The sequence below is a fragment of the Arachis stenosperma genome, chromosome 4 (assembly GCF_014773155.1).
Source record: "Arachis stenosperma cultivar V10309 chromosome 4, arast.V10309.gnm1.PFL2, whole genome shotgun sequence".
Classification (NCBI taxonomy): Eukaryota; Viridiplantae; Streptophyta; class Magnoliopsida; order Fabales; family Fabaceae; genus Arachis; species Arachis stenosperma.
Genome location: NC_080380.1, coordinates 132,711,546 through 132,728,886, shown reverse-complemented (window position 1 = coordinate 132,728,886; position 17,341 = coordinate 132,711,546). Strand labels below are relative to the sequence as shown.

The 17,341-nt window shown below is 33.0% G+C and overlaps 2 protein-coding genes across 3 annotated transcripts; both read left to right on the top strand.

Annotated features, from left to right (window-relative positions):
- LOC130973392 (CRS2-associated factor 1, mitochondrial) lies at nucleotides 1-3,404 on the top strand. 2 transcript variants are annotated; one of them, XR_009084123.1, is made up of 6 exons: nucleotides 1-612; nucleotides 1,128-1,255; nucleotides 1,453-1,678; nucleotides 1,756-1,883; nucleotides 2,493-2,711; nucleotides 2,795-3,404. XR_009084123.1 is itself a non-coding variant. In XM_057897889.1 (5 exons), the coding sequence occupies exons 1-5, from the start codon at nucleotides 51-53 to the stop codon at nucleotides 2,643-2,645; spliced, it is 1,197 nt and encodes a 398-aa protein (XP_057753872.1). In that variant the 5' UTR covers nucleotides 1-50; the 3' UTR covers nucleotides 2,646-3,402. The 2 variants fall into 2 exon arrangements, 1 of the variants encoding a protein (XP_057753872.1); XM_057897889.1 differs by having other exon boundaries at nucleotides 2,493-3,402.
- A 6,735-nt stretch (nucleotides 3,405-10,139) lies between these two features.
- LOC130973451 (lysophospholipid acyltransferase LPEAT2-like) lies at nucleotides 10,140-16,732 on the top strand. Its single transcript, XM_057897978.1, has 14 exons — nucleotides 10,140-10,683; nucleotides 11,945-12,125; nucleotides 12,234-12,293; nucleotides 13,027-13,190; nucleotides 13,288-13,351; nucleotides 13,457-13,525; nucleotides 13,660-13,755; nucleotides 14,740-14,784; nucleotides 15,043-15,113; nucleotides 15,580-15,646; nucleotides 15,761-15,811; nucleotides 15,929-16,039; nucleotides 16,128-16,175; nucleotides 16,271-16,732. Exons 1-14 carry the CDS (start codon nucleotides 10,280-10,282, stop codon nucleotides 16,436-16,438), a joined length of 1,599 nt encoding a protein of 532 aa, XP_057753961.1. The 5' UTR covers nucleotides 10,140-10,279; the 3' UTR covers nucleotides 16,439-16,732.
- Nucleotides 16,733-17,341: the final 609 nt, after the last annotated feature.

The window sequence follows — 17,341 nt, the reverse complement described above, 5'->3', positions numbered from 1 at the left end:
CCCATAAACCACACAGGACAGGAGACATCTAAATGCAACCTTAAACCCTAATGTCCTTTCTTACACCCTTCCTCGCCCGCCAAAAAAATTTCCCCACTGCCACGCTCCTCACGCGCCACCTCTCTTCCGCCACCACCAGAATCACCACCTCCAAACTCCACGAGCGCTACACATTCACTCCACCACCTTCTCTCTCCCCCGAATCCCAAAACGATGATATTCCAACGAAACCAAACAAGAAAAAACCAAAACCAAGGTACCGTCCGCCTTCGTCTCTGGACCGAAACGGACGCAAACCGGTTCGTTCTGACCTGCCGTTCGATTTCCGGTTCAGCTACACGGAAAGCAGTGCGAAGGTGAGGCCTATCGGGCTTAGGGGGCCCAAGTACTCGCCATTTGGGCCTGGAAGGGTGGACCGGGCCTGGACCGGGGTTTGTGCGCCTGCGGTGGACCCGAAGGTAGAGTTGTTGGAGGCAAAAGAAGAGCCGAAGATGGAGCAACAGAGGAAGAAGAGGAGAGATTGGGTTCAAGGAGAACCTCTCTCCACTGCTGAGAGGAAAGCGCTGGTTTTGCAGGGTGAAAGGGGAAAAACCAAGAGGCAAATCAATCTAGGTATGAAAAATTAGGGTTTTTTTAGTTGTAGAAAATTGGTTCCCTTTGCCTGTATGTTCTAGGATTATGAAATTAGGATACTTTGTTGGCTTTTTTTCTTCCAAAATAAATAATGCTGAGGATGACTTATTTTGATGATATTTTCTATGAAAATTTGTCTTAGTGTTGGATACTTTGAGGACTACCTTTATGTTACATTGAAAATTTATCCTACATTTTGTATCCTCAATTTGAATTTTGAATTTTGAATTTTGAGGCGGTAGCTGAGTTAGTATACAGGTCATATTAACTTATGAAGGATGATGGTATTTATGTGTTGACTGCTTTTGTGGTAATGGTTTAAAACTATATAATTGGGATACTTTGAAGTGTCTGTCTTACAACTATTACTATATGAGGAACTGAGATTTTGGTGAAATCGTATGAGAATTGGAAAATGTAAGGGCTAACTTATGTTATATAGAAAAGAGGGAAGGCTAATCTTATTGACACCATGAACTCTGTTTTGGTCACAGGTAGGGATGGCTTAACTCACAACATGCTGGATGTTATTCATAAGCATTGGAAATATTCTGAAGTGGTTAGGATCAAATGCATGGGCGTTCCAACTGTTGACATGAAAAATGTTTGCACCCAGCTTGAGGTTTGTACCTTTCTATACCCTTTCTGTGTTCATAAAACTACCTAGCCTTCTGAAGTGAATTTTTCTATTATGGTCTGTTTAATATGTGTGGACCTATGCTGGTTGAACCATAGTTGGATACTTGGATTATGTGTCACTCTATGTTTAAAAGCTACTTGGTTATGCAAGCATAAGCAATTCTCTTGCACTTGTCACAGGACAAAACATATGGAAAGGTCATTTCCAGGCATGGGGGTACAATTATATTATACAGAGGCAGGAACTATAATCCCAATCACAGGCCAGTAATTCCTCTCATGCTGTGGAAACCCCAAGAACCTGTCTATCCTAGACTGATTAAGACAACAATTGAGGGTCTGAGTATTGAGGAAACTAAAGAGATGAGGAAGAGAGGACTAGCCGTTCCCGTGTTAACAAAACTTGGTATGCTTGCTATATTTTCTAATTCCAGTTTTATGTATGCTTTCTGCAAAGGTTATTGACTCTGAATTGAATTGCAGCCAAAAATGGCTATTATGCATATTTGGTGCCAATGGTCAGAGATGCTTTCCTCTCAAGTGAATTGGTTCGGATAGACTGCACGGGTCTTGAGAGGAGTGATTACAAGAAAATCGGCTGCAAGCTCCGGGTAAAGACGATTTTGTTATTTTATTTTTTCTTTTTCTAATTAGATTATTGTTATAATTAGCTTTACAATGCTTTATCTATGTGTTGTAGTTATTATCATAGGTTGCATAGCTTAAAAGTGGACCCTAACAGATGAACTTAAGTGTTCATTGTGTTTGTCTGGGTTTTGAAAAGCAGAACCAACGTTCAAATATGATTGTGTACAGGGATGAATTTGGGATTTGAGTAACGCGGGTATTGTATTAATTTAGTAAGATCACACGGGTTGAACTCTTGAAATATTTTTATTTTGTTCAGTTGGTTCAATTCAACAGTGAAACATGTTCTCTTAGGCCCATAATACTTTTAAGCATTTTTTGTGTGTGTGGATTAGCCCACATCTTTAAAAGCAATGTAAATATTAAAACACTTCCTCAATTAGACATTATATCTCTGACATAATTTATAACATTTTTCTAAAAATATTATACCATATAACCATATACATGTATATATCAGTGCTTATAAAAATTCTAGGGGGACCTTGCCCCCCTGGGCCACCTTTTGTATTCGTCTGTGATTTTGTCCCTGTAGTAAAAATTTATTTGTTCCTTAAAATTTATTAATGCAGGACCTGGTCCCTTGTATTCTGGTGACTTTTGATAAAGAACAGATTGTAGTTTGGAGGGGGATGGATTATAATCCCCCAGAGGATGGATACTTCTTTAAAGATAAAGAGTCGTTCGATGATTATGATGATCATTTGGATGCTGGTGTAGGGTAACGTGTTGAGCTTCATTACAGCAGCTTAGGAGACTAAACACACTATGGTTGGCTGTGTGATAATGAGGTATAATCTTGCATGGTATAAGTTGCAGCCATGAATCAGAAGTTCCTTTAAGATTGGATTATTTCTTTTTTGTTTTAATTCAGTAAAAGAGAGAGGGACACTTTTAAGATGATGTACCTACTGCCAAGGTTGATGCTGCTCTTCGGATATGAAGCCCAAAAACTGTTCTTTAACCATGTCTCATTTTGTGGCCTTAAAAGTGGAGAAGAAGCATTCTGAAAGATGTAAATCTGTTAAATTATATATACAAGCTAATTCCTGAACTGAAGATGGTGTAGATAGGATTCTCACATTTTTTTTATATTCAAACTTTACCCTCAGTATTTCAAGTAAAAACCGATTGAATTTTGATGTCTTCAGTGTATCTTTTCACAAAATCAAGTTTCTCCATTAGCATAGGCAAAGCTTGTTAGGGTTTCAGAGCGGTCTTTTGTGATGTTCTAATTTCTAAAGAACAAGATCAGCCTCATACGTAGGTCAGGTGGAAACTGACTTTGTAGTCATAATAGTCCAATACAAAGATTAGTCACCAAATTTGGGACTTGATAAGATATGTTAGCGGTATAGTGTAGATTAAGGTAAAAAATATTGGTGATAGCACCGCATGGCTTTCTTATAGTTATAGTCTATGAAACACGGACACTTCGTTGATTTGTCGTGTCCGCGTGCACGCGTGTCTGCTGTGTTTATCCGTGTCTTAATGAAAAATAAAAAATTATTCACCGGACACGTCTGGACACACCTAAATACCATCACGTGTCAGCATGTTCAGTCTTATTTTTAATATATATTTTTAAAATAAATTTAGATATAGTATATATTATTATTTATTAAAATAAAAAAATATTTTAAATACTTGATATAATTAACATAAGATATTGAAAAAAAATTTAAAGTTTTAATTTATATTTTAATATCAATAAAATATCAAAATATTATTACGATTTATCTAAAAAATACTTTATGTTTTATATATATAGGTGTTTCTGTGTCATGTAAGATTTTAAAATTTGCGTATCTGCGTGTCCGGTGTCGTGCGTGTTTCCTGTCCCGTGTCCGTATCCGTGCATCATAGATTATAGATATCTTTTCTTTGTTTATCAGAAGCTATTAGCATGTGCTAACATGTGTTCAATCGGTGACCGTTGGCTTGGTGTTACGTATAAATAGTATTGGATTGGATATAATGGCTTATGTCATTGAATTATTAATGTAAAGTAGGTTATGTTTATGCATTTCATCTGAAGTTTACCCCTTGAATCTTGTGAATAGATAATTGAACAGCTATTCTTTTCTAGTTTCTAGAGTAATCTTACTTTAGACAACATGATGCTGTTAGTGACTTCACCGGCAAATGAATGAGATTTCGAGACTTCGTAGTCAAAACTCAAAACACCCAACACAACTTGAGCCAACAGTTAAAAGTGACACATGGTTAGGTTACATTACATGCGTTTTAATTTTTTATCCTACTATGGTGGGAGATTTGTATGGAAGGCATTGGTCCACATGAACCCATATCCTCTCGGAAATCAAGCAATTAAATATTCGATTGAATGTGAAATGTCCCCACTGTCGTGCTCTCATTTCGACTGGTCCCAGTTTCAGATTACATTCTCTTATTTTTGCAGTTACTAGTCTATTTATTCCATTTAACTAATTTCATAAGATATATTTTATTTTGTCAACAAATTTATTTAGAATCAAATTTATAAGTAGTAAAGAAGGATATTTAAAAGTAGTAAAGGAGGATATTTTCATGTTACTTGTAAATAGATAATTATCAGCTTAATTACGATTTTGGTTTTTAAAATTTAGGTCAAAAATTTTAGGTTTAATTATTTTGTTGGTCCAATAGTTTCATGAAATTTTTAGTTAGGTTCTTATATTTTTATTTTTTAATTAGATTTTTGTACTAATTTTTTTTTCAATTAGCTGATTAGCTCCCTTTTAATAGTAATTGGCTTAATTGTATATTAGCTCCCTTTTAATAGTAATTGGCTTAATTGTATAGGGACATAACTAAAAAAAATTTAGTGCAGGAACTCAAATAAAAAAAAAAGTGTACACTCAATTGAAAACAAATTTTGGTGCAGTGACCCAATTAAAAAAAAGTATAGGGATTTAATTAAAAATTTTACAAAATTATAGGGATCAACAGAGTAATTAAATCAAAATTTTATTTCTGAATAAAGCTCTACGTCCAAGCAAAATACTTAACTAAGTCTAACTAAGTTGTTATAACAACTTTCAAATTTCGCGCTCCTTCTCCGTTTCCTTTTTCTTCTCATCCTCTTCTTCTTTTTCTAAATTCATGCAGGATCATCTTCTTCCCTTCTTCTCCTCCTTCTTCTCCTCTTCTTTCTTTTTCTTCTAAATTCGCACGAGCAGATTCTTCTTCTTTATTATCATCATCACCAATAATATCAACATTTTGCAAACGTCTTTATTTGCCATCATTAAATAATTCGGTTCATTTCTTAATTTAGTTCGATTCATTTGTGTGTTAATTGAGGTTTACTTAATGCTGTTGATAAGTATTGACCAAATTTTTTATTCTTTAAGTAATTTCGATGTATTTTTATTAATGATTGAGTCTTTTTGTAGCAAAAAAGAATGAAATTATTTATTATCACTTTATTCAATCGTATTAGATTTTATTTCATTCCATTCAGTTTGTCTTGAAAGCCACTCAAACCATTGGGACAAATTATTCATCGACAACATACCTAGACTACAAATGAACCGAAAATATTATCAAAGCGAAACCATTGTATAATACTACATGAATCGAACATTGGCCATTATATAAATTCAAATTCAATTCAAAATATTAGTTTTTGTTAGCAAAATATTGGTGTTGTTGGTAATTACGATAACGAAAGAAGAAGAAACAAGAAAAAAATTCATCAAACCTTCTCATCATGTTCTTATTTTCTTGTCTTGTTCATCTAATCAAATAAAGAAGAAGAAACACATAATGCTGCAAAATCACTTGATGGATTTGGATATGTTTTTGTTCATGATTCAATTTTGTTTGTGCTTGTTTTGAAATGAGTTTACATTTTGAATTTAATTTTCAGTTCATTTTAAATATAATTTTTGGTTTATTTTGAATATAGTTTCGATTCATTCCTATTCTGCACAATTCAAAACTCTTCATCCTCACATTCTACCGCTTCTTCACCAGGGAGAGAAGGAGGAAAAAAAAATACAGCAGCAACAACAACAAAAGAATGTCGATAAGGAGAAAACACGTGAAGAAGAAGGAACACGAAAAAGGAGGAAGAGGAGAAACACGAAGAAGAAGAAGAAGACGCTCCATGCATAAATGTGCGTGGGAAGAAGAAGACGACGCGCGTGTAATCATGCTCTTTTAATGAGAGTGGTTTTTATTATTGTTGGGCTTACTTGGATGAATTTGGATTAAAAAAATACTTGGATGCGTAGCACCCTTTTTTATTTATTTCCAACCTTTTTTTGCATTCGAACTCGTCTTTAAAGTTCAACTTGATTTTAAAATCATCATTTTTACCTAAATTTTAAAATTTTAAAAAAATAAGAAAAGCATATTCTGGAAAGAGAGAGAAGAGAAGTGAAGAGAGAGAAGTACGGTGAAGAGGAAGGTGGCGACGATGCCGGCTAGAGAGATATCGCGCGTTGTCGTTGCCATTTCAACTCCTGCACCAGCATATCCATAAGCTTTGTCGTGCTGCGCCTTGCGCTTCTATTTCTGTTTTCGAGAGACACGTCGCCGTTTCTGTTTCTCACCAAAATTTTGTTGCGCTGCTCCTTGCTCGCTTGTCGTTGCTCATTTCTATTTGCCGCTGTTCATCACCGTTTGTCCCTATTCCTCGCATGCTCGCTGCTATTTCATAGGGTTCCAATTATACTTTTTAAATTTTGTTGAATTTTTTGTTGGGAATAAAGAGTATGACCACAATCCAATCAATCATGTTTCAAATAATTTGTTATTGTTATTATATTAAATGTTAATATAATAACGTCCTAGATTAAATTTGGAGATTTATTATTATGATAGTGATCATAATATTGAGAAATAAATCTTTTATAATTTAATCTAAATTGTTCTTGGTCATAGGATTATTAAAAAGGGGCATTAATAATCCGGAAAGACCAATATATATATAATGGTCTTCATTGGATGAAGATTAATAGATCTCATTTATTAAATTATATATATAGATGGTGCATATAGAGATATGACCATTGAACTGACTCACTTTGAGAATTTCTAATGGTTATAATTACCGTATATTTGTCAATAGGATATTCTCAAAATGAACATAGTAATAGAGTTTCCTTTGACCTGCGACTGTCATAGTAATTAACAATGTATTTATTATACTTTGATTCTGGACACCTAATACCCTAGGGTGCTAGTTGAATGGATATTGGGTATGATAATACTTGTAGAATTAATGATTTGTCAATAAAGAATCCGTCAACTCTCGGTAAAGAGTTTGAGCTCTATGATTATAATGACTGAGATGAATAAAACCTTGGCCAAGGGATTGAATGAATGAAGAAATGAGTTTCTTAGGTCATTCACAATTCATTATAATAATGGTAACATGTTAGAGTTTGACAATTAAACCATACTCTAAGGGTTAACCAAGAGTTGGAAAGATGGAAGGAAATATACTTTGTTCTTCTAAGGTTCTTAGTAAAAATATATTACTTCATACTATCGGGCCGTTGAGGAGTGTTGCTAGACGCCAACCTTGATTAGTAAATTTAGTATGACTAATTTACTACCCGCTTAGTATTGAACCTATGGGGTCACACACTAACGAGTGTTCTAATATTTGCTATAGAATTATTTAATTATTATTTTGATTTGATCAAATAAATAATTATATTAATTCAAATGGAATATTATTATATTTTTTGCTAGCACCAAAAATATAATAATAGTATGATAATTGAGAATATTAAATGAGATTTGAGAATAATTAGTTATTCTATTTCTAAATTTGAATTATAAAGTTGGATGAGATCCTAACTGATTTTGTTTCAAATTGAGTTATGATATGATTCATAAATTTGAAATATTGAAATTAAAATAGTAAGATATGATTCAAATTTGAATTGAGATTCAAATTTAAAATCAACAACAAATCTCATACTATATATAGGTATGCCAAGAGTAGAGGAGAACATGAGAAAGACAGAGAGAATAACAAGGGTTGTTATTCCTTTACCTCTACGCACATAAATGTATGTCAACCTAATTCTTAGAGAAGAATTTTATGGTGTGCAAAGAGTTGCAAGAGGTTTCTCAATTTAGATCAGATGTCCATTGGTCAAGGGGTTGACAGCAAATATTGGTCTCGGTGTGGATACGCATAGTGCCTTCGTACCATCGAAGGAGAAAGTGATTTTTACTAGCGTACATACAGGTATTTAGATCTGATTTACTGATCTATATATTACTGGAATAAAGTTTAAGCACAAAATAGATCTTTAAGGATTACTTTCTTTTCTTCCGCTGCGTGTTATGAACACATGGTAATCCTTCATTTTTTATATTTGAAATATAGATTTGTTGATTCTTTGATAGTGGTTTTTGCTTCTGTTTCTTGTTTATAATATCGTATTTTCTTGCTGTCTTGTTACTGTGTCTTGTTGCTACTGCTAGTGTTTTTTGTTTATTTATTCTGGTTTTGTTTTAAAACTTTTATTGCTGTCGCTGGTATTTCTTGTTGGATGAAGAAGAAGAAAAAAAAAGAAGAGAAACCGAGTATTTTGGTAAAAAGGGTTGTTGGAGAAGAGTTGTTAGAAAATGATATTTTAGTGCGAAACACGATTTTAAAACCAAGTTGAATTTTATGTGCAAATTTAAATGCCAAAAAAAATTAGGAACAAATAAAAGTTTTCACTTAAACCATAAAGATCAAAATTATATTTAACCTTAATTATCATGATATGAAAAAATTAGATTATAATAATAATAATAATAATAAATAGAAAGGACACCATTGAGAAACCAAAACAACTACTTTATTAAATAGATAAATCAACCATAATTAAAAGCAGTATTTGGGAAGATTTTGATCAAAATTTTCATAAAAATGGTAACATATTTAGCTAAATATAAAAAATAATTAAATTACTATTTTAAGTTGGTAATCTTATAACCAAAAGTGATTCTCCTTCTGGAGTCGTGTTAAAGAATTTTATGGGTTTTGTTGAATCATCGAGAACAAAAAAAATAATCTTCAAGAAATTTTTTATTTATTTGACATCATTTTTACATATTAGCATGATACACACTATGACACTACGTATTTGGGGAAAAAATTTGTGGTTTTAGTCTTCTACGTATTCTTTTGCAAAAGGTTAATCACAAAAAACGCTCTCAAATTATTTAAATGTTGATAAAAATACACTTAAATTTTATTATCGACAAAAATATTTTTAAATAATTTAAAAATACAACAACAATACCTAACAATAAATATATTTTCAAAAAATACTTTAGAGATTGAATTTTTATGTAATTTTTTGCAAGCATGATTATAAAAATAAGATATTATACATAAAAATTAGTAATTTTTCGATAAGCATATATATTTTTATAATTTTTTTGTTAACAACCAATAATACTTTTAAAAAATCACAAAACAATATATACATAACAAAAAATCACCAAATTTTAAGAATAATAATATCTCATTTTTATAATCATGTTTGTAAAAAAATATATCAAAATTTAATCTCTAATATATTTTTTGAAAAATACATATTTAATAACAATTTTTTTTACAAGATTATCTAACATTAAATATGTATTTTTCAAAAATTCAATCTCATATGCATTTTTGTCATAATTCGGAGGCGTTTTTGGTAGGCTAATTTTTTTTATATTGGAGGAGTGTGTGAGTTGTACTTGGTTATGGTGTATATAGGTGTTAGACACAGATGTAAAACAGAAAGAAATCGGACTGTCCGATTAGTTTTTATTTTTTTTTTTATTTAAAATCAAATCAGACTCTCTGTTTATGCTTTTTATTTTTTTTTCTTAAACCGAAAACGGACCCTCCATTTACAATTTTTGTTTTTTTAATTTTTCCTTTAAATAAAAACGAACCTTCTATTTTTAGATTTTTTTTTAAAAATCAAAACGGATTCTCCGAATTTTATTAAAAAAATATTTTTTTTGTAAATTTCCTCTAATCGGATCGTCCGAGTTTCTTACTCTAAATTCCTCGGTCAGATTTCAGCCCTCTAACACCAGATGGCACATGCAAGGAAAACACTTCTATTTTCCATAAAGCTGTATCACTCCACACCTTCCTCCATATTAAAAATAAAAAACGTTTTTGATAATTAACCTTTGCAAAAATATTTGAAGTCCATTTGTAAAAACAAAAATATTCCACGTGTACACCAAATCTTCAAACCGGTAAGTATTAACAGCGTTACAGTACTACTGCTCCATATTTCATAATTTCATATTTGCATATTCCATAAAAAAAAAAAAACAGCTTCTTCTTCTTCTTCCGTCTCCTCAACACATCAAACCTTCAAACCGTACTCTCATAATGGCGGAAAACGGCATCACCGACCCTCTACTCCCTCCATCTTCCTCCTCTGACTACATAATCCTCAACCTCTCCGAATCCCAACGGCCTAGCGGTTCCCCCAACCCGTTCCAGTTCATCGGATGCTCCGAACCCCCAAGCGTTCCTCCTGCTTCAACCGTAGACCCCTTCCGAAACGGCACACAGAACGTGGAGGGAGTGTACGAGTGGGTGAAAATCGTTGCATGCTTGCCTTTGGCGCTGGTTCGAGTGGTTGTGTTCGGAGCGTGCTTGATGGTAGGGTACTTGGCAACGAAGTTTGCGCTTTGGGGGTGGAAGGACAAGGAGAACCCTATGCCCACGTGGCGCTCTAGGGTTATGTGGGTTACCAGAGTCTGCGCTCGCCTCATTCTCTTCTCTTTCGGGTAACACAAACAGTAACAACTCTCTCTCTCTCTCTCTCTGTGTGTTTCTTTTCAATTTCAAGAAGTATTTATAGGACTCTTTGGTTGTACCTGTATGCGTTCTGGTTATATTTTATTTATTTTTCAAATATTATATTTATTTTATTTTTCGTGTTTTTTGTTTTTATTGTTTTTGGTGGAAATGTCAAACTGCGAAGCTAAGTCCAGATGGAATCCGGTGCAATAGAGATGATATGTTCGCAACTTATTTTTATTTTTGTTTTTTAGTTATCCAATATACTAATATTATATTTTAGTCCTGATATCGACTATCGAGGGCTCGAGGCTGAATTTGGATCTTCTTGAGAAAGTTGGTAAAGTGATAAATCGAGAATCACTGTTGAATTTATAACTTCTATCGTATACGAGCCCAAAATCTTAATTCAATGGTAATTAAATATTTACTTTCTCACCTTACAAATATCCTCACTTTAGAGGATGTTGAATTGTTGATCCTATTAATCTAGTGAGCATTGTGGAATTTCGGGGCTTTTCATTTCTTTTTTTTTTTTTAATTTGTGTGATCTGGTTTTTGTCTCATTTTGTTTGTTTTTTTCTTTTTTTATTTATTTATAATTTTTTATGATTTTGTGAAGATGTTAAACTATATTTTTGCTGGTTCTGAAATCAGAATACAAAATGAGGGGGGGAAAGGAAAGAAAGAAAGAAAAAACTGATAGGCTTTAACTAATTGACCAATATAAATTAAATAGTAATGTGTGTGTGTTTTGGGGTTTCTCTAATTTATAATATTGGATGCCTTTTAAATATGTATTGCTATTGTATCATGTGCATTTTTGGTTATATGTATCTCTTAAGTGAGAGAATTATCAACATGATAAACTTCTGCCATGCTTTTTAGTGTTTGCTTGATTAAGTTAGTTTGTGTTTGAAATAATAACCTGTAATACAAAAATTTAAGACATATCTCTTGAAAATGATTTTCCCCCTAAAATTTAAGGTGAAGAAAAAATGTACTTAGGGTGTTCGAACTAAGCTAGTGTATATATGATTGTAGATGATCTCATAATAACTGTTGAACGAATTTGATCATAGTCTCAGTGAAACCACTACTGGAGACCCTGCTTATGCTGTGTTGACTTTTAGTTTAAAGGAGATGGTAATTTATTGGTAGGGTTTGTCCATTTTGGCCTTAAGCTTAATTTGGTGCTGAAGTGTGATGGCTTTCTTTGTGTTTGTTGTCTCCTTCGGTTTATTGCAGGTATCAATGGATAAAACGAAGGGGAAAACCTGCTCCAAGGGAAATTGCTCCAATAATTGTATCTAATCATGTATCTTATATTGAACCTATTTTCTACTTCTATGAATTATTTCCCACCATTGTGGCATCTGAGTCTCATGACTCCATACCTTGTGTTGGCACCATTATTAGAGCAATGCAGGTAGTTTGGCTTCTGCTATACATCTTAATTAGCATGCTCAGTTAAGAAAATAATAAAGTACATACATACATTACCATTTTCTTTCTCTTTGACTCATTATGTGTTTAGGTCATATATGTCAACAGATTCTCACCATCATCAAGGAGGGAGGCTGTCAATGAAATTAAGGTAAAAAATGTTTCTGTTAGTTTTCCATCATTATTTGATTATTTTGTCTTAAACTGTCTTTGTTCTTTCATTGTTGATATGGTTGTCAAGGAGGTTTGGGTTTACCTACCATTCCATACCCTGTTCCTTCTATGTTTTAGACAATTTTTTGGGCATTATTTTTGTTCAGGTGTTTCACAACATTTGTTGTCATGTGTGTCATGCCCCTAACTTTTGAGCAGACCTCTGCAAAAGTTTCTTGAAAAATGTTTGGTTTAAGTTTGAGAATCATATGATTTAGCAAGAGACTGATAAGACCTACTTCCAGAGATTTATGTAAACATGATCCATGAGGTCCTCCTAACGGGATAATACTTCGTTGTTGTTATTGTAGCAATAAGAGTATAAGACTTACAGATTCATTTTTCTTTTGAGTATTGGCCTCTATTAGGATTCATATAAGCAATATAGTTTAAGTTTTAACATGCAACACAAATGCTTGAGAATGTAAATAATATGTGAAAATTGAGCAATAATTGGCCATAACCTTGGAACCTGAGTTTCTTGAAAATCACTCATGATTAAGATTGTGCAACAGAGTAGAAAGATTAAGCTGGCATGTCATATGGATGGATAAGACTGAATAGTCGTTATTTGTCGCACTTGCACACAAGTTTTGTTCATGTAATTTATGATGTTATCAATCTATAAGCTATTTGATACAGAAATCTGCTTTCGAGGATCTGAATAACAGAGAAGGGCTTCCTGCAATGGATATCCCCGAGTACTATTGTTTCCTGAGGGAACCACAACAAATGGCAGGTGCCTTATTTCCTTCCAGCTTGGTGCTTTTATCCCCGGCTACCCAATTCAGCCTATAATTGTTCGATATCCCCATGTGCACTTCGATCAATCTTGGTAAGCAATTACTTTTTGAAGATGCTGGCATTTCTGTGATTTTGAAAAAATCTCTTCTTTCTCTTATATATTGTGACCTGCATATTTACTTTCATAGGGGTAGTATCTCTTTGGGAAAGCTCATGTTCAGGATGTTGACTCAGTTTCACAATTTCTTTGAGGTAACAATCTCCATATGCATTATCTTGACAGTGGTTAGTGCGTAGCTTCGTATGGAAACTTATTGTTCCCAAAGTTATTTACAACTTTAGCCTTGAATTGAACAGGTAGAATATCTTCCTGTCATTTATCCCCGGGACGATAAATTGGAAAGTGCTGCACATTATGCTGAAAGGGTGAGTCTTCTAATTTTGTCTTTCTGCTGTCGAATATTTTCAGAAGGTTTTCACACATTTATCCTTCTCTGTTTTATCTTGATCATCCTTCTTTCTGCGAGTAATTGTGACAATTAAGATGTGGATAAATGCAGACTGGCCATGCTATGGCAAGTGCACTGAATGTTGTCAACACAGGACATTCATATGGAGACCTAATGCTTCATGTGAAAGCTCAAGAAGCAAAACAGGCATGCATTCTTCATTCCTGGTTAAACTTATATCTTCAACCTAAATGCTTACCTGCTTTAAGGATTTTAGAATTTGATGCAGGGATCAAGCATTTGATAGGTCTGCATTTATCTATTATTTTCACTTGGAAATAACATTAATTCTGGTTTAGCATAGCTTGTTATTTTCCCATTTATTACACTTGATTTTTTTTCTTGTCAATAATCAACTCTTCTACAAATATGAATATAGACAGCAAATGAACTATTATCTGAACAATTTATGACTAAGGAAGAGTGTTCTGCGTTCAGTCTTCAATCATACTGTACAATCAATACAACTATACATGATAAAGTAATAATGTCCAAATAAATGAAAAAAAAAAAAATCAACCACACCACCCAATAATATCCTCATCCACAAGTGTATTTGAAAATGTAATCTCAAGCATTGTTTTTCATCCATTTATCAGAGCAAGATTTGTATAATTTGTACAGAACTCTTGTTGACCAACTTCTATTGCTTTTCAACTTCCAATAATATGGGTGCTTCCTACTGAGCATACTTATTTTCGTAACAACTTTAAGGAATGAGAGTTTGAGTACCTAATTATTAATATGGAATACGGTTGTCTTAGATGTCAGTAGTGTGTTAAATATTTACCTCTCATTGGTTGTGTACCTCTGCTGAAATTTTGATGTCACCTTTTAGTGCGTTAATATTTTCTTATGCATTTTGCAAGCTGATATTGTGTTGAACTGATGCTTTGCCTTACCTGTTATGTATTGTGTTGCGGGGATAAAAGAAGAAATTCATTAAGATGAAGAGAACGAATGACAGAGAGTAAAGAGGATAAAGAATCCTCCTAATCAATAAAGCAAGATTTTAAAAAAATGATTTTTTTTTTCTAAAAAATAAGACATGTAAAAAAGAACTTTACTTATTGTGCAACTTTGCAGCCTAGTTTTATTTTCATTGACATTTTAGCATATATATTTTGGCAGGATAACCCCTCAAGTTATATGGTCGAAATGTCAAGAGTAGAGAAAGTAAGTTCCTACAGACAAATTTGTATGAAATATGTGTTTCAATATTGAAATATGCACTGTTATTTCAAGGGTGTCTTCCTGTTTTCATTTTTTTGGACATGGCCTGTTATTGTCTCCTTTTATTAGGCCCTTGGAAATAGCCCTTTTAGTGAAAATAAATCTCTTTTATTTTAAGTATGATTTCTCTTCTAAAAAGTTTATATTACTAACAATATCAATACTCGAAGAAAGAATGAAGAGCATTGTTTTTACTTTCAGTTATTTAAGTTGAGCAGCACGGAAGCCTTGGATTTTCTGAATAGATTCCTTTCTATGAATCCTGATCCCAGGTAACAATGAATCACATTGCTGTAACTTGATGGAAAACCTTTCTTGCTTGGCTATACACGGGGAAGCAAAACTATAAGTTATTTGATATTTGTAATGTGTTAGTAAGCAATTGATGTCTAGTTATTCCAGAATCATATTTATTTTAACTATTATTATGAAAAGAAAAAGTAAAAGAAAAGTGCTATATACCAATGATGATGATCAATGTTAAATTTTTTGTTTTTTTCTCATTTCATTTTTCTTCTCTTACATCTTGCACAAATCTCTTACCCTCTCTGCCAAGAGCATTATGAGGAGGAGGATATTAGGCTAACATTATTGAAGTTCCTATAGTGAAATGAAATAATTCCTTAATATTTAATGAGGATACATGAGTGAAAGATTACTTGTGATTTTTACTCATGCCTATGGTTTTTGGTAATATTTCATTGGAACTAAGGGAATTCTCCATATCCTGGTTGGCAGTGGTCGTGTTCAATATCATAACTTCTTGAGAGGTTTAAAACTTACGGCATGCCCTCTGTCTGAGAAGGTTAGTTCCCACCTCTGTATTATATACTCTTCTTTCTGTTTCCAAAGCCTGGATTCCCAAGTGATCGTTTCTCTTTTTTATGTCACGTTGAATTGATTTAATAATTTATTACAGATATTTGCATTCCTTGATGTCGAAACGAGTGGCGCAATTACATTTAGACAGGTTACTCTTTGCATTCTATGCCTTGTTTCTGTGCTCTACTTAAGATTAGATGGCCAATTTTAAAAGTTATGCCCTTGTCAATTCATATTAACCTGAGTTTTATGTTGTGTGCCTCAGTTCTTGTTTGGATCCGCCCATGTCATGAAGCAGCCAGGGTTCCATCATTCCTGCGAATCAGCCTTTTCCAGTTGTGGCGGTGCAGTAAAGGACTACATCATAGAACAAGAAGTATTATGCTTTCATATTCTTATTTGCTTTTACCTATGGAATTGACTAACTCTACTAACTTGCACCTTTTTCTTTTTTATAAAATCAGTTGCGAGATTTCATCCGACCTGCTATCCCCGGATGGAAAGACGACGAGGTAACTTGTGTAACAACCCTCTTTACACTCAGTTCCTTTTCCGTCACGATGCTCTTGGTTCGTATGTCGATTAATGTTAACCGGTTTACTTGTAGGTCCATGAGCTGCTTGTGTTATTTGATCATGATATTGATGGCAGAATTGGTAAGGATGATTTTCTTTCATGTCTTAGAAGAAATCCTCTCCTCATAGCATTCTTTAATCCTCACCAACTGCACCACCACACAGACATTGGAGGTAGTGACAACCTTCAGATATTGTAATGTGTGGTATGTCGCATGAAATTAGAGGCTACAACTTCTTGTATTCTTTTTTTCTTTGGGTACATAAGTTCATGTATACTTACTCTTCCTTTTTAGGTGCTGTACAAAATAAAGGGATAGGGATACCCCCAACCTATGAAAAAATGAGGATAGAATGGAGACTCTTTAATTTCTTTTTGAGTCTTCTTTAATTTCTTTTTGTCAAAACTGTTTCCCATGCTTTTGATAATTGGACTGAATCGGAGCCGGTTAGAAATCGAAAAAAAAAAGGGCTAAAAAATTAGTTAATCGGTTGATTTCTGAACGATTAATCGATTTAAAATAATAAATCACAAAAGAAAGGACTTTTCTTAAAATATATATATATATATATATATATATATATATATATATTATAATAAATATGTTGTTTTTAGTACCATGGTTAAGTTTATCCATGGCTTTTTTAAGATGAATGTCTCTCCAAGGTGCCATGACTAAATATTGTGTTATACATTGTTCAAAGATGATGGAATCTTATCCCGGATATTAAAAAACACATAAGAGGTGAGGAGTTTTTCATATTTATAAATACCAGTATATTCTTAAAGCTGGTTTCTTTTCCACTTTGAGGGTCCAGAGTTACTCGATAAAGCAACCTTCAAAGGATAATTTAGTTCCACTTAATACGAGATGCTTCGGATATTCCTAGAATCGCCTAATAAAATAAGAATTTTAAATGTTTTTGAAACACCCATATTTTAATATTAAATAAAGTATCGTTTTTGTTCTTAATGTTTGGGGTAAATTCTATTTTTGTCCCTAACGTTTAAATCGTCTTATTTGTATTCCTAACGTTTGTAAAAGTAATTCAATGTTATCCTGCCGTCAATTGCATATTATGAATCCTTTAGTTTGAATTTT

Coding starts and splice junctions, on each gene's coding strand:
- LOC130973392 (XM_057897889.1), top strand. CDS start 51: ATGTCCTTTCTTACACCCTTCCTCGCCCGCCAAAAAAATTTCCCCACT. Junction 1,256..1,452: donor ATGTTTGCACCCAGCTTGAG/GTTTGTACCTTT, acceptor CACTTGTCACAG/GACAAAACATATGGAAAGGT. Junction 1,679..1,755: donor TCCCGTGTTAACAAAACTTG/GTATGCTTGCTA, acceptor ATTGAATTGCAG/CCAAAAATGGCTATTATGCA.
- LOC130973451 (XM_057897978.1), top strand. CDS start 10,280: ATGGCGGAAAACGGCATCACCGACCCTCTACTCCCTCCATCTTCCTCC. Junction 12,126..12,233: donor CCATTATTAGAGCAATGCAG/GTAGTTTGGCTT, acceptor TTATGTGTTTAG/GTCATATATGTCAACAGATT. Junction 15,812..15,928: donor GCGCAATTACATTTAGACAG/GTTACTCTTTGC, acceptor TGTGTGCCTCAG/TTCTTGTTTGGATCCGCCCA.